Here is a 15,737-nt window from a genome sequence, read left to right on the forward strand (position 1 = left end):
AGGACTACCCGTTTGTTGTGGGTCGTGGACCCTTTGGACTTGTATAAATTTGGATAGCCATGCGAAAATGGCTTATATGTGTTTGAGTATAATGTTATAATCATTTGGTGTGGATATGCTTGACAGGGATTGGCCACGGGGATGGTTAATCACATTCATAAATTGTGCTATTTATGCAAAAAGGGCTATTTGAATCATGGAAACCATGAAATAGGTAAAGTCTACCTTAAAGGCAGATGCTGACAGCAGCAGTGATGTAGATTTGTAAAATCACTAAAAATAGTAGGAATGGAATTAAATAGTGAATAAATTATGTAAACAAACCTTGATGAATCTACTTTCATAGGAAAGTAACGAAACAATCATACGGACAGTATGTTAAGAGATATTCAGGTTCTCGTGAGACAGGGCCAGAACGGTTTCTGGATTCCCTGTTCCGAATTTGGAAATTCATTATAAATTAACCAGAGATAATTAGGAGTCATACCATATATGTATAGATTCCTCTCTGAGTCTAGTTTCTATAGAAACAAACGGCATCAGTATTGGAGCCCTGTACAAGGAGATATCCAAGTCGTAATGCGCAAAGGTCAGGGTAGTCGATCCCTGTAACATGGGAGACTTTTACTAATAAACTGTACTAATTGGCTTGACCAAAAATTCTAGAAAAAAATATATAGATGGGCATATGAGTGTAGTTTCAGGGAAAAATCACGAAACTGATTTTCGAGTTGTGAAACTCAAGATATGATTTTTAAAGCGACTATTACGCAGATTGGCAGTGTCTGGAAAATTTTTTAAAAGTCTGTTAACACCTCGTGTTCGACTCCGGTGACGGTCTCGGGTTCGGGGTGTTACAATAGTTAATAGGATTATAATAACTTAATCAATCTCTTACCAATTTTCGATCCCTGCGGAGACGATACTTACTTATCACTTTATTACTTGAATCACATGTACACTTGCATTAGTTATTTACACACAACACTCACTCGTAGTTGTTATCGTATAAGGCCGATGTCGCGACACTGAAGGTAGTATGTCTAGTTCTGGTTTGGCTTTAGAGGTATGTCGCGACATCTTATTGCTGTATTGTGACATAAAATGCAGATTTGAAATTCTTATATTATGCTCTCTATGTTGCAACATTAAACTTCTCTTGTTGTAGCAAAGTGACCAACCTTGAGTTCATTTGCCTTTTAATGGTATCCTGCACATTCACTATATACGTTAGCTCACCCTTAGGCCTCATTCAGCCCCTAACATCATAAAAAGACTCAATATATATATATTTTTATAGAATTCAAAGAAAATATGGAAAACATAACTAAAACATAATAAAAATGCTTGTATTCAAGCTCCTTAAGTACGAAAACTAGTTTAATTTGCTACAATGTATTACGGAGATCAAGCATTCTTGGGAGCTCCATCTACAGTCAGTACGTTAAGCTCAACCGAAAGTACATACATGATTGGAGCATACGTCGAAAACAAAATATGGATGTTTTACCATCACTAAAGCGTAAGAGCAAGGAAAAGAGCCAAACAAGCCAAGGGCCGAGCGAGATGATCGACATGGAGTGGGTCATCCTGTGGATGCAATCAATGACACCATTGAGCATTCTACACCAAAAGGTTCGGTATCCAGTGCCTGAGGAGCTACCAAATCGATACCTTCCTATGCCATTTTTTGGGCAAGTCGATGATAAGGAATGGGAGGAGGACGAAGAAGGCAAAGACGAGGATGAGGACGAAGAAGAAGAGCTGGCCAATGATGAGGACTTTGACGATGTGCTTCGACCAGAACAACCATCCATCGGAGGAGTCAAGATTTGCACTCCAAGTCATACCTGCCCAACTAGTTATGCGGGTGTGAGGGCCACTGCACTAGACACGAGTCAAGAGAAGGACCATATGATCGAGTAGAATCGGCAAGACCTCAGTTCTGATTAACCTTGAACTTGATTTTTATTTTAAATTTGGGACTTGTAATTTTTATTTTGGATGATTTTATTTTTGCTTTTAGACTTTAGTTATTTTTGTATTATTTGTGTTTCTGTTAGCTAATTTTTGTTTAGGAACCCCATAGGATATGAGGCATTGCAATTAGGAGCAAAACCAGCACAAGAAGGACCATCCAACAACATTCAAGGAATGTCAATGCTCAAACTAAGTAGTATCTTCTCTTATCTATCGGGCGCACATTAGGACAATATGTCAAATAAAGTGTGGGGGTAAAATAGAAATTTTTCAAAATATCTCAAAATTTTCATATTTTTATGTTTTTATTCATTATTTTCGTTAAATTTTGTTTTGTGTGTTTGTTTGTGCACGAGCTTGTAGCAATACAAGTGATTGGTAAGAAGCATGAAAATAGGATTATGTGTTTAAATTATAAATTTAACTCAATAGTAATCAATTCTAAGTTGTTTAATATTACACTAATTAGTTCATTTTGGTACACTGTGAATAGGTGATAGTGTGCTAGGTAAATGACCTATCATCAAATTTAGTAGTCAATTTCGCACTTAAGGTGCAATTTAGGATTTTAATTTATGTTTTAATTAATTAGGCCTTAGGATAGAAAGTTAATAAAAATAAGTGTTTTTAACACATTTCGTAGGTGGTGTGACCCAATAGGTTGACATGGGCCTTAAGTTGTGCTAATTTGTTCAATTAAGCGTGTAGGATAGAGATATAAAGGCCCAATTGGTGTGGAAGCAAAGGTCGAGTGATACACAAGCTTCTGGGGATGCTAAAGCACCAAACGAATGACACAAGCATTTATGAGGGTGTTGTGCTGCGCCTAAGGGGTGTGGCGCGACACAAGCCTGATGTGAGGCCCCAGCTTATCGGGGATATTTTCTTCCACATAGTCAAACTTATTCTAAGACCTAAGACATGTCGAATACCTAATTTGGGCTGCCAACACCTCTGTAAATAAGACATTATGGGTTGAATGTAACGAACTCGTCCTAGACCCCTTTAAAAACCCTCGTAGTTTAGTAGTTCTCGTTTCTTTTCTTTTCAGATTTTCATAAATTTTTGGTTTTCTTCTTAAATCAGTTTTAATTCAAGAGTTTTTTTATTTAATTAAAGTATTTAGTTTATATTTTCCTTTTCATTCATTTTATTTCTTTATTCCAATCAAGAGATTTACTACTTTGTTCCCTATTTGATATTAAATCCATGATTATTCAAATCTTTTTTTCTTTTCTGAATCAATCAGGTTTTTCACTTGGTTTATTCAATTGAAGTTGAGATTATGAATAATAAGAGTGGTTAAATCTGTAACCTCCCTAACCCGACCTAGACGTTATGGCTAGATTGAGAAGGATACATTAGCCTCAAAAATAGCTAAGCTAACTTACGTTACTTTTGAAGACTTTAAATAAACTCATTTTATAGAAAAATCATATTTGCACTTTGAGTTAGTTTAAAAGAGTTCATTTATTAGATAATCTACACTTAAAACTTAATTTATTATTGATAGTGTTGTTTAAGAAAAAAAAATCATTTGTTTGTCACTCTTCTTTGTAAAAACTTGATGTTGAAATAATGCAGCGGAAAACCATTTGAAGTCATTTTGGAAACTTAGTTTCCTTATCGAATTTTTTTCAAAGACAGTTCATTTGCAATGTAGCATAAATCAGGGAACAATGTCAAATTTTACTTAAGCCCGATATCATGCATTTTTCAGTTATTATGCTTGAGTAATCCATACATGCAAAAATCCCAAAAAGAAAAGTTACCAAGCCACAGATAAAAAATAATTAAATTTTACAAACCAAAACCAATAAAGACTTAATAATACTTATTAAGAATAGTTTGAGGTCCAAGGTGATATTCCGAATACCGAGTTCAGTCCTAATTTTGAGGTTTACATGAAAATTTAAACACTATTGGAGGTGAGCTTATAAAAAGCTCAGTGTGAGTCGAACAATTATTTAAACAATCATAAATATTGAATACACTGAAACAGATTAGCTTTAACAAAAGAAAACAGAACAATCATAGGAATTTCATATCATTACACAGCCATTATCAAATTGATGTCAAATGGTGTATGAACATGGTTTATCATTCATTCGAGTAATAATCATTAATTTCGATACCATTCAATACAACACAATACATAGCATAAATCAATAAAATTCAAATATGTCGTGAGCATGATGCAATGCAAAAAGGTTCCTACCCATACCATCCGCTATACACTACGAGTTCCCCAGAACCCGTCATCCGAACTCCAAAACATTATGGGCTTAAGCTTGTTGTGGTTAAAACCACCGATAACAGTATGCAAAAAATTTTGCCAGTAAAAATGCAGACAAGCTACCAATAAAAATGCGATAAATCACCATTCCCCTCGGTGCTCCAGGTGCAGTGCACTGACAACGAATAATGGGGACTTTATATGTCATCGGTACTCCGCAGAACTCCTTCGACAACCACAAAATCTCAACCCAATGCATATGCAATATGTCACACAATCTCATACATAATCAAATCTCAATACATTTCGCATTCATTTGACATGTTCAATATTTCCTCAATAATCACATACTTTCAGTCAATGGAAATAGTGTTCCAATATTTCAAATTACCACTGTGTTGCTATCAATCAATATTTTTCAATTTCACATACTTTACGGATTTTCATTGTGCATAAATAGCACCATTTTCAGTACACAATATAACAAATATCTCATGCATTTAAATCATACATAAGCTTAATATCTCAACACATTATATCATTCAGTCAAACATTCTCATATCTTATAACTCAAATATGCAATTGCAAACTCAATCAAACATTCATACTATCAAACTAGCAATTTTACCAACATGTCAATCTTTTAAGGCTCAAAACATACCTAGTTCGACCACTCACAAAATCAATAATTTGGCTAGTAAGCCAATCCAATAAACAAGCTAATTTATCAAATATGACATGATATTTTACATTTTTAAAAAATTTTATGAGTTTAGGACCCACACTTTCTTTTTCGCTTCATCGTAGCACACTAGCAAATCTTCCAATTTTCCTTAATAATTCCTTAAACGAACATAAATCAAAATTCAGTATAAATTCAATAAATTTATCATTAAACCAGCCCCCAAACATCCACTTATGATTTCAAACCAATCGTCCACTTATGATTTCAAACCAATCGTTGAAATTATAAATACCTTATGAATCTAAACTAGTTAGATTCCTTACATTGTATTGATGCGAATCGATGTACAATCGTTCTTCGCCTTTACGGATGATTTGGGGCATTTGGGTCAGCACCTAATTCAATAATATACTAGAAAAAAAGTATCTAATTAATGATTAAATTCCTTCATTTAATCAATTCATAACATTTACCCAACAACTATGTCGAAATAACAAACTAGTTATCCTTAATTGTACTTACGCTTCACGATTTGTGGGATTAGATTGGCTAATTGATCAAGAAAGTCTCTCCCTAATTAACATGTGGTTAAATACTGATTAGGAGGTTTAAAGAACACAATTTAATTCTGAAAAAATATGGGTAAGACCCAAGAAACAAAACAGCCCCCTTTCTTGCACATAGACGCATGAACCACCACCCATGGTGGCCAAAATTAGGGCTGAATTTTAAAATAGTTTGAGATCTCACTAAAATATAGAAAAATACCTTTGAAATCATTTAAAATCCCTTAAATTCAAGATCTATAATTTTTTTAATTGACAAGACTAATTAAGAAATTGAAGAGAAAAGTGATCGTACCCAAGCTAGTTGAGAGAACCGACAATGGCACTTTCTTGGCAATGTTCAGGATCGATCTTGGAGTTCAAGATTTCTTATTTGGGGATAATTTAGATGAGTATAAATGGAATCAATAGAGTAAAGAATATGGTGCACAATCTTGATGCAAAAAGAAGAAGAAATAGATGGTAAAATGGGAGGTGTAGGCGACAATAACAATGGGAGAAAGAAAGAAAATTGAAGAGAAAATAGGAGAGGAAGAGGGTGAATGGCTAGGGTAGGGAAATTTTGAATTAAAAGCTGAAAAATACAATAAAAATTTGTATTTATATTTAGGGTTCAATGGTATGGATGTCACACACATTAAAAAACACAAGGGATTTTGCAAATTTTAATTATTTCGCAAGGTAAAAAATTCGAACTTGGGACCTCACTTAATTTCCATGATTTCTCATTTTTCTTTTAACCATAAGGATTTTTCCTCATTCTTGAAATAATTTTGCAATATTTATTTTAAAAACAAGGTATGTCACATACTAGGGTTTAAGGCAAAATTTGCAAAATAATAAAAATAATGCGAGAGAAGGGATTTGAACTTAGGTTTCAAGGAACGTTTCACTAACACTTATCCAAAAAACCAATACCTCATTTATTTCCTAAAAATGCATAGATAATCTAAAAAATTAAGACATGATCACTCTCTCACGATTCACAAACCTGATTCTACTAACCCCCGATTTTTGGGATGTTACAAAATCCCTTAGGGGAGATTAACGAGTGGATGAGGATGTGATTAATGAAGGATTTGGGATTTCCCGAGAAGGATTCGTTAGTATAAATTATTTATTATTAAACTATTAGGTGTGACAGCCCTAATAAGTTATCATGGGCTAGATGAGGTTGGGAGATAAGTTGTATTGAGTAAATTTTAATTTATCTTGGTTGAGAAAGTGAGGTCGGGAGACAAGCGAGTATTAATGAATTGGTTAATTCATTAGAGGCCAGGAGGTAATAATTAACTAATCGATTACTAATTTAGCTTAAAACCCTAATCTGAAGTTAATTACAAGCCCTAATGCAAGTTAATATTCCTAATTGGTTTATCAATTTATTTCGTTTATTTATTTTTCTTTATTTATTTCTTTTCTTTAGTTATTTATTTGTATTCCCTTAATCTATTTCATGGTCTATCGTCATATAGGAATTAACTATTCCTATTTAGACTTATTATTGTAAAAAGCATTTTCATTATTTATTCCATCCTCCATTGGGTACGATCTTCAAAATACTTTCAAGTATTTCGTTGTACAAACTATATTACAATTTGATTCATGCACTTGGGGATAGTTCTCAATTCTTATAGTTTTGTTGTTATATTTGTTCTATAAAAGATAGTGCATTTATAGGTGGTCAAGTTATTGTTGCCATTGCGAGAAGGTTTCGGCAATAGATTTTGAAAAAAAAATTTCAATTAATAAGATAAGTAGGAACGTTAGAACCTATAGATACGGTTTTAATTTTTGTTTCTTTGTATTTTTACTTTTGTTTCAAGCCATTTATGACCCGAAGCTCTAGCACTCTAATTGAACCTTACCCAGATCCGAAGTAAATACTTAGGCATAACCGTTCCACAATGAATAACAATCCACCTACAATTATAAATTTACCTCGAGATAATTCATTGTTCGAAGAGCCACAAGAACAATAAAGAAATAACCAAGAAGAAGTCCCAATAGCTCAGCAGACACTGCGTGAGTACACCCTACCTACACTAGACGCGGTGCAAGGAAGCATAGAACGACCAACAATCAACGCAAATAATTTTGAACTAAAATCAGCCACTATACAGATGATCCAAAACACACTACAGTTTAAAGGGAATATGGTTGAAGACCCAAATCAACACTTGAAGCAGTTCCTTCAACTATACGATACCTTCAAGTACAATGGGGTATCCGATGATGCCATGCATCTCTGGCTATTCCTATTCTCATTATGTGATAATGCAGCTGATTGGTTGGAGTCATTAGAATTGGGATCCATCATCACATGGAACGATTTAGCAGAAAATTTTCTCTACAAGTTTTTCCCAATTAGTCGAACCATTCAACTGAGGTGAGAAATCGCCAATTTTAAACAATTTGAAAGAGAATCCTTGTACGAGGTGTGGGAGCCTTTCAAAACAATGTTAAGAAAATACCCACATCCCGAACTATATGCATGACTCCAAATCCAATTTTTTTACAACAATGTTTACGACCATATATAATCGAGCCTAGACGGAGCATTCGAAGGTCTCTCATGTTCTATACGTACGAATGAGCCTACAAAATCATTGAAGATATGGCTATGAGCTCGTACATATGGCTTAATGAGAGGCTTATGTAAAAATCTAAGCCACCAATGATGAAAGCTATGAATGAAGAGAACAATGATGATAGAATCAAATGAATCTTAGAGAATCTCAACCGTTTGGAGACGCTCGTCAAGCTAACTAAAACAGAGCCTTATTCTGGAAAGTAACATGAGGAGGCAAGCTGTGTAAATAATAGGGGTCGGGATCCTTATTCAAATACCTACAATTTCGATTGGAGAGATCATCCAAACCTCAAGTGGGGAGGCAACTAAAGAGGCACGAATCAAGCTCAAACTCAACAGAATCTTTCTTACCAACCTTCACCAATACATTAACGAACCGTGGAGGAGGAGATGCAAACAATGAAGATGGACATTCAACAAGTCCAAGAAACATGCGGCTTGATTACAATTACATATTTACTGCAATATGGGCACATTTCCCAACATCTACGACGCCCTGTATTATACCCACGATTTTTTAAAGACCTTATACTTATTCATGTTTAAGGATTTTGACATAGAGGGTATTATCGACTCCTTGACTACTTGATGTTGGGCTATGGTGAGTGGACACACCAAGCCAACTCTGAGCTGCCATTGAAATTTAACACCAATCATGTTCCTGATAGCCAAGTTGTGGATGCAGTTTATTTGCGCCCGCATAGCGGCGACCCATAATGCCCCTAACGTTACCACCTATCGAGTGGTCATGCTTTACTCTATCTCGCAAAGACATGAAATTTGTGTAGGCCACTGGATCTACGAAGGGATGCTTAAGTGCATACGACATCGAAAACAAAGTATGTACTTTCCGCATCTGATTATCGCCTTATGTCACCGAGCCAATGTCTACATGCCATCGATCAAGCCATTCATGAGACCCACTAGGAGGGTGATTAGGGATAACTTGTATGGCTAGTTCATCAAGTTCCAACGCAAACAAAATTAGGAGAAAGAGCTCCAAACTAAACATAAGAGTGACACTCAAGGGCCAACGAAAAGGAAAGGGTATTCATAACAGTTTCCCCTCGAGAAGGAATAGTCTAAACAAACATAATTGTCTCTTGGATAGTCCCTATTAAAACCTTTTTCAATCCTTAGGTTCCAACTAATCCCTCTTTACCGGCTTGATTATTCGGTTACATTATATTAAACCTCCTCATATGTCTATGATTTCATCGAAACCTTATACTGAGAGTGGATTTATCGTTATCCTCCCAAGATCTTTCTTTGACGTATAGAGTTTCTTTAGCACTTTCTTGTGGCCTTTAATGATAGATCCTTACCTTTGATCTACGGGTAAGTCCTCTTTCATTTACCCATATACAGGTCAATTACGACTCGTCATTCCCATAACTAATTCTAGTTAGGTTATTACCCTATTCCTTACCGGCCTTCTTGTTTAACATCTTGGTAGAATCTTCCTATTTCTATACTTTTTCCTATTTTCGGCGTGATTTTCCATATTCACAGCCTGGCGGACCACCTACATTTATCGTCCTGGCGGACTCCATATGCTACCATAGCTGAGCTATGGTCTTACACCTATAATCTCATATTTAATGTCTTGGTAGATGTCCACGTGTTTACTGTCCTAGTGGACTTAAAACTCATAGATTAAGTTAAGAAATTTTGACTTAATACTCAGTTTTCCAGTAACATGCAGAACCACCCAAAGGTTTTTGAAAATACTTAACTTTTTTTCTTAAATTTACGAGCACCAAAGGATTTAAAGTCTTAGTAGTTCACTGGATTTTCTACTTTTCCGACTTAAACCTCTTGATCATCGTCCCATGCATAGCTTCTTTAGCTATCTCTTCTTCAGAGCAACCAAGGAAGAAGATGAAGAAGATGAGAGAATGAAACAAAATTGAGAGGAATTCACCCTAGGAATTCACTTCTCAACTATTTATAGCCATTTTTGCACAGTCTTCAACCGTATAGAAACCATCCATTGATAATCATTTTGTCTCGAAACCAACTGGTTTTAATCCAACCGAACTAGCATTGGATTTCAATCATGTTCTAACCAGTTACTAACTTTTCCTAATTTTTCAATATGGGCCACCAATTTACGGCTTCTTTCATTTTAACCCTCAATTGTTCCTAATTTCCGGAGTTAAAGGAAATCTAGTGTGACAAGTTCTAAATTTCTATATTGTTTTCAACTTTTTTATTTATAAAATATTATTTATTTCAAACATTACTTACATTCAATATGTTATATATTTTATTATTTATTATTTATTTTTAATCCAGAAAAAATTAAACATGTGAAATTACATGCAACGCCATGCGCCATTAGAAACTAGTATATATAAAAGTACAAGTTTTAAAAAAACTTTTAAACTGACGAGAATACCCTTTACTTTCCATCATATTACTAAATTCACATTTTTTTTAAAATGAAGTAAAATAGAAGTTGAGATAATTATATATTTAAAAATAATTATAATTTAATCAGAGTTGTGATAATTATTACATATTTAAAATATTAAAATTTAATTTCTACTTATTAGTTAAAAATATTATTCTAATTTTAAAATAAAATTAGGGGTGAGCGTTTGATTGAATTGAGTCAAATCGAGTGAAAAAACTTCGAGTTAAGCGAGTTGGCAAATCATATTTTATCATCCTAACTCAATTTGAAATTTTTTCGAACCGAGTCTCCAAATCAAGTCGAGTGAAATGTTATTCAAGTCGAGTTGAATCAAGTAAAATTGTTCGAGTTAAATTAAAAAAATTAAACATGTCAAATTAAAATTTTGTTACAAATTACAATATAACTAATTCCATGTTAGAGCACATAAATTTGAAACCATATATATTTGAAAATATTTTCAAAGGAAAATAATAAAAAATAAGATACTTTATGATAAACTTGAATCATTAATTAACTTATTTAGGTCCCAAAATTATTATTTTAGAAAATTTTAAAATTTTTAACTTTCTTTATATATTCTTTAGAATTTTTTTAAAAAAATCATAATTTTTTGAAAAAATATAAAATTTGGAATTTTATAAATATTTTAAATTTTTAAAATTATTTTGAATTTTTAAAATTATTTTAATTTTTTTGTAATTTTTGTTGAGAGATATCAATTTGCGCATTTTCAAAATTAACAGAGACCAAAGCGGTATTTATACCAATCTGCTATTTAAATTACTCGAGTTATTCAAATTGTAAAATTCAACTCGACTCGAACTTCGAAACTCGAAACTCGAAACTCAAATTACTTATTCGAGTTTACTTGAATAACTCGATTCGATTAACTCAAAATTTGAAAAAAAAAATTGATTTTTTCGAATCAAACCAAGTTTTGCTCACCCTTAAATAGAATGGTTACTTGAATAGAACTATAAGCATAAAATATATGAAAAAAATTGTGATAATTATAATTAAATTTAAAATATTAGTTAAAAATTTTGATGTAAAAAATTTGTGCTAATTTTATTTATGTAAAATAGAATTATTGCTTGAATAGAATTCTAAACATCTTAATTATCACTTAATTAATATATAAGAGTTAATTAGGTTAATCAATTTTTTTTCAATAATTTTTTTTGCATTAATTACATAAAGTAAAATTATAACATAGGTTGAATATAATAAAAATACTTTAATTATTATTGAAAATTTTGTATTGTAATATTTGAAGTGATAAGTTAATATAATTTAATTGTATTTAATAATTCAAATAAAAAATTATTTTACAGTAATTAAAAATATAATATTTAAAAATTAATTAAATATTAAACGTTTAAAATTACATCAAGGGATCATCATAAACTAGCTTAAATAAAAAAGAGGCTGCCATTTGAAAATTTAATAACTTAACAATTTAGTCGTAAGTCCCACACGCAAATCGAACATGACCAACGAAAACCTAAAAAGACCAGGGAAGTGAATAAATGACAAAGTTGCAGCTGCTGTATCCTCTAGGGTTGGGTCTGGGTGGGCCTTTCTGCTTTATCAATTTTTGTAGGAGAGGCTTCCAAACGATCCCGTTGTCCGGCGGCGCCTCCCCTGCCAAGGCAAGTGCCAAAACCTACTCCAGTTGTACTGGTATGCACCCAAAAGTAAAGTATTGGTATTACAATAAGTTTGTTGCCTGCAGATGTCAACGGAGTTCTATTCGTTCGGGCCATATAAGATAGACCCCAAGGAAGTCTTCTACTCCACCCCCCTTTCCTATGCCATGGTCAACCTCCGTCCTGTTGTTCCTGGTAATTACTTCTTCTAATTAGCTGCCAACCACCACGCTGTCCTGCAATCATTTGTCAATCTTCGTTGATTTCCCCTTTTATTTTTCATTTGCAGGTCATATCCTTTTTCACTCGGGCATTTAAATCCAATCATTTTGTGTTATATGTATATGATTTTGGCCTACCAATAGGAAGAGTAGTTTTCTTTCCAATCATTAGAAATTGTCTTCTGATATGCCTGCTTTTATATAAACTACTAATCCGCAGGACACTCATTTAGTCTTGATATTAAACATGCTGTACCTCCGAGATTGAGCACTCATGGAGGATTTTTTTCTTAATCCTAATGATGGGGTTGTCTTATCCTATTGTTTGTTGGTAAGACACAATGTCTTAAAACTGTTCATATGGAAACTTGCGACTGAAAAATTTTGTTTTAGGAAGCATCCAGCCTGGGCAGCGAAGTGTTGATGGCACGTATGCAGACACCCATATATGTATGTATGGATTTTTGTATGTACGTAGAATTCATGAACAATTTTAGGAAGATGCGAAAGAAACTGTCTGACAAAATTGTTCTAACTATATATATCCAAAACATTACATGCTAAAATGTTCTCGAAATATATGCTGCATTTATTTAATCTAAGTGGGAATGGTTATGATCGCATTTGTTAGGAAACCATGAATATTCGTACAAAGAACATTCATGCTTGAATTTGGTTTCTTTAACATTGTCTACATGTACTTGTCTGCCCAAGGCGTGAAGTTAAGCGATTTGCTGATCTCACTGTTGAAGAGACCCAAGATTTATGGCTAACAGCTCAGAAGATTGGTGGAAGACTTGAGTGCTTCCATAAGGCGTCATCACTCACTTTTACCATCCAAGTAACAGAGAATGGGACTTGATATATTACTTCTGATCAAGTGTACATATGGTTTTTATGCCTCAGTGTTGTCATAGTAGATGAAATTGTTTTTTCAATCATATTGTTGCTTTCATATTATATGTTGGCCCTTTTTTAATTTTATTTACCGTCCCTGTCTGTATGTAGCAGACGTGATAAAAATGTGGATCCCTTTGTTCATGGTTTTATTAATCTGATGTTCTTTTTTGCTAACATTTTGTTTTTCCTTCATGTTTTTGCTTCCAAATCTTGCATATAATCTCTTTCACCGAGATGCCTTTACTAGAGTTTGGTTTTATTATTTTCCTAAATTTGTAAAATTTACATCCTAATCATAATTCTTTTGGCCTAGTCAGCCCTTTCAATTTGGGATGACCTCTACTTTGGTATTTGTGATTTTAATTTCAACTCTTTCCATGCCTTGGCTGTGTACCTCACGTTAACTACTATATCCCATTTCATGTTTTAGTTAATGTTTTCTCATGCAATAACCAACAATTCAGTGTGTTTAAGTGGTCATTTGAGAATGAAAAATATGCTGTATTATAGAAAATTGAATGGGAGAATGTTATGGTGTGATACTGTGGAAGTTCTTGTTCTCACCTTGGGTTAACGCTGCTGCTGCTTGGTAAATAGCATTTTTTTTTATGGATCAGTAAAGACTAGCATGCGTTGGTTTTTACTGTAGGATGGGCCAAAGGCAGGGCAGACAGTTCCCCATGTTCACATTCATATACTTCCAAGGAAAGATGGTGACTTTGAGAGGAATGATGAAATTTATGATGAAGTAAGATGGATTCTCTTATTAGCTTAGCATTTATTATCTATAAAATTTGATATCTTGTGTTTTATCTGTCTGCCGTTCATGGTGTAGATAGATGTGAAAGAGAACGAACTGAAGGAAAAGCTCAACTTAGATAAAGAAAGGAAGGACAGAAGCCTGGAAGAGATGTGTAAAGAAGCTGAGGAATACAGGTCTCTTTTCGTCTAGCAATCTTAAGCCTGACTGTTATGTTGCATATGTACCAACTGCAGTTTTCATTCAGGTGCCTGGATGAAGAATATTATGTAGTTAGTTTATATTCAGTATGTAATTACTTTGGTCATCATTTATGTGATGAAATAACCGAACATTGTGTGAAACAGTGAAAGTGGTGTAAGTGGAGGAAAAGGGAAAAACAAAGGAAAGCCTGAAAGGGAAGTGCTTCAATGAATTATATTTTGCTTTGTTTGCATGAACTAGATTTAGCACTCCTTTTCGTGGTTTTTAAAAAAAAAAATTAATTTGACTAATATTTTGAAATAAAGGGGAAAAGTAGAGAAATGTTGAGAAATTTTTTTCAATAAAAAAAAGTAATTTTCTTTTAATCGTAAGACATTTTGTGTTGGTTAATTTATCTTCCACGGCACATAGTAAAATGATCCGTAAATAATTTTTCGTTAAAGAAATGCACTCTAAAATAAATAAATTCTTGATATTCTAGTTCTTCAAAAACTAGTTGCTACTGAACTTTTTTTAGTGGCCTTTTGGGTAAAGCATTTCAAGGTTTCTAATTATATCATGTAATTTGGGCAACTTTTAGTTTAGGATAGTTTACAAATTGATATAAATCACCAATAATATTACCACAAAACCTCAATCCTATGGCTCAAAATGAATCCCAACATTCTAATATCTCATATTATAATATTTCCAATATGAATTTCATGAAAAATGACAAATGCTTTTATTGGGGGGAAATTCCACTTTATCTCCTTTACACTTACTATCTTTCTTTACTTCTATTCATGACACTTATTACTTAAATATTTTCATATTTCATAGATAATTATTACTTATACATGCAAATATTTTCCATCTTCTCCAATTTAATCCCAAAAGTGTCTTCATCACACTAATACATTCTGAGTTCTCATGTAGAACTATCATTATTAACTCATATTTCCTCAATTTGATTAAATTGCATTTTAATCATTTAACTTTTTCAAATTTATAATTTAGTCCTTCCACATGATCATATTCTCAATTTTCCATATTGATTTCCATATCCAATATCTATTTAATTTGTTATGAATTCCCTTTATTTGACTCACTTCCGAAATTCCTCAAAATTCACTAAATATGATCTCAAAACAATGCCAAATGAGGTACCAAAATTTTGGGGTGTTACAACTCTCACTCTTAAGAAATTTTGTCCTCGAATTTTTCACTAACATATATCCACTATTGTCAGAAAGCTTCATGGTTAACCAAATAGTTGATCAAATTTTCATTTGTTTCACTAATCATCACTCCTAGCTTATCCCTACTGTCGTCAAGTTGAGTTATGTCAATGCTGTCGAGGTAGGTAGATCTCATCAAGGCACTGGTTCTCAAGTAACTACTTGAAACCATTCCAGTTTGGCAGTAGGTTTGATCAACTATGATACATGATCACATTCTTCGATGATTTCATGTTATTAGATAGGTCTCTAACTCAACCTTTTTTAAAACAACACTTAGTGGATGTTTCCCTATTATAAC

The 15,737-nt window shown here is 33.2% G+C and overlaps 1 protein-coding gene across 2 annotated transcripts; it reads left to right on the forward strand.

The window, feature by feature from the left end:
- Positions 1 to 11,925: 11,925 nt before the first annotated feature.
- LOC107915004 (bifunctional bis(5'-adenosyl)-triphosphatase/adenylylsulfatase FHIT) lies at positions 11,926 to 14,452 on the forward strand. 2 transcript variants are annotated; one of them, XM_016844096.2, is made up of 5 exons: positions 11,926 to 12,134; positions 12,218 to 12,328; positions 13,047 to 13,193; positions 13,902 to 14,000; positions 14,092 to 14,452. In XM_016844096.2, the coding sequence occupies exons 1-5, from the start codon at positions 12,012 to 12,014 to the stop codon at positions 14,095 to 14,097; spliced, it is 486 nt and encodes a 161-aa protein (XP_016699585.1). In that variant the 5' UTR covers positions 11,926 to 12,011; the 3' UTR covers positions 14,098 to 14,452. The 2 variants fall into 2 exon arrangements, with proteins under 2 accessions (XP_016699585.1, XP_016699584.1); XM_016844095.1 differs by having other exon boundaries at positions 11,927 to 12,134; positions 14,088 to 14,452.
- The last annotated feature ends 1,285 nt before the right edge of the window (positions 14,453 to 15,737 follow it).

Source organism: Gossypium hirsutum, chromosome D10 (genome assembly GCF_007990345.1).
Source record: "Gossypium hirsutum isolate 1008001.06 chromosome D10, Gossypium_hirsutum_v2.1, whole genome shotgun sequence".
Taxonomy (NCBI): Eukaryota; Viridiplantae; Streptophyta; class Magnoliopsida; order Malvales; family Malvaceae; genus Gossypium; species Gossypium hirsutum.

Bases quoted from the DNA above. Each gene is read 5' to 3' on its own strand.
- LOC107915004 (XM_016844095.1), top strand. From the start codon at position 12,012: ATGACAAAGTTGCAGCTGCTGTATCCTCTAGGGTTGGGTCTGGGTGGG. The intron at 12,329-13,046 runs AATTACTTCTTC...TAACATTGTCTA, and splicing joins TCCGTCCTGTTGTTCCTGGT to CATGTACTTGTCTGCCCAAG. The intron at 14,001-14,087 runs GTAAGATGGATT...TTCATGGTGTAG, and splicing joins ATGATGAAATTTATGATGAA to ATAGATGTGAAAGAGAACGA.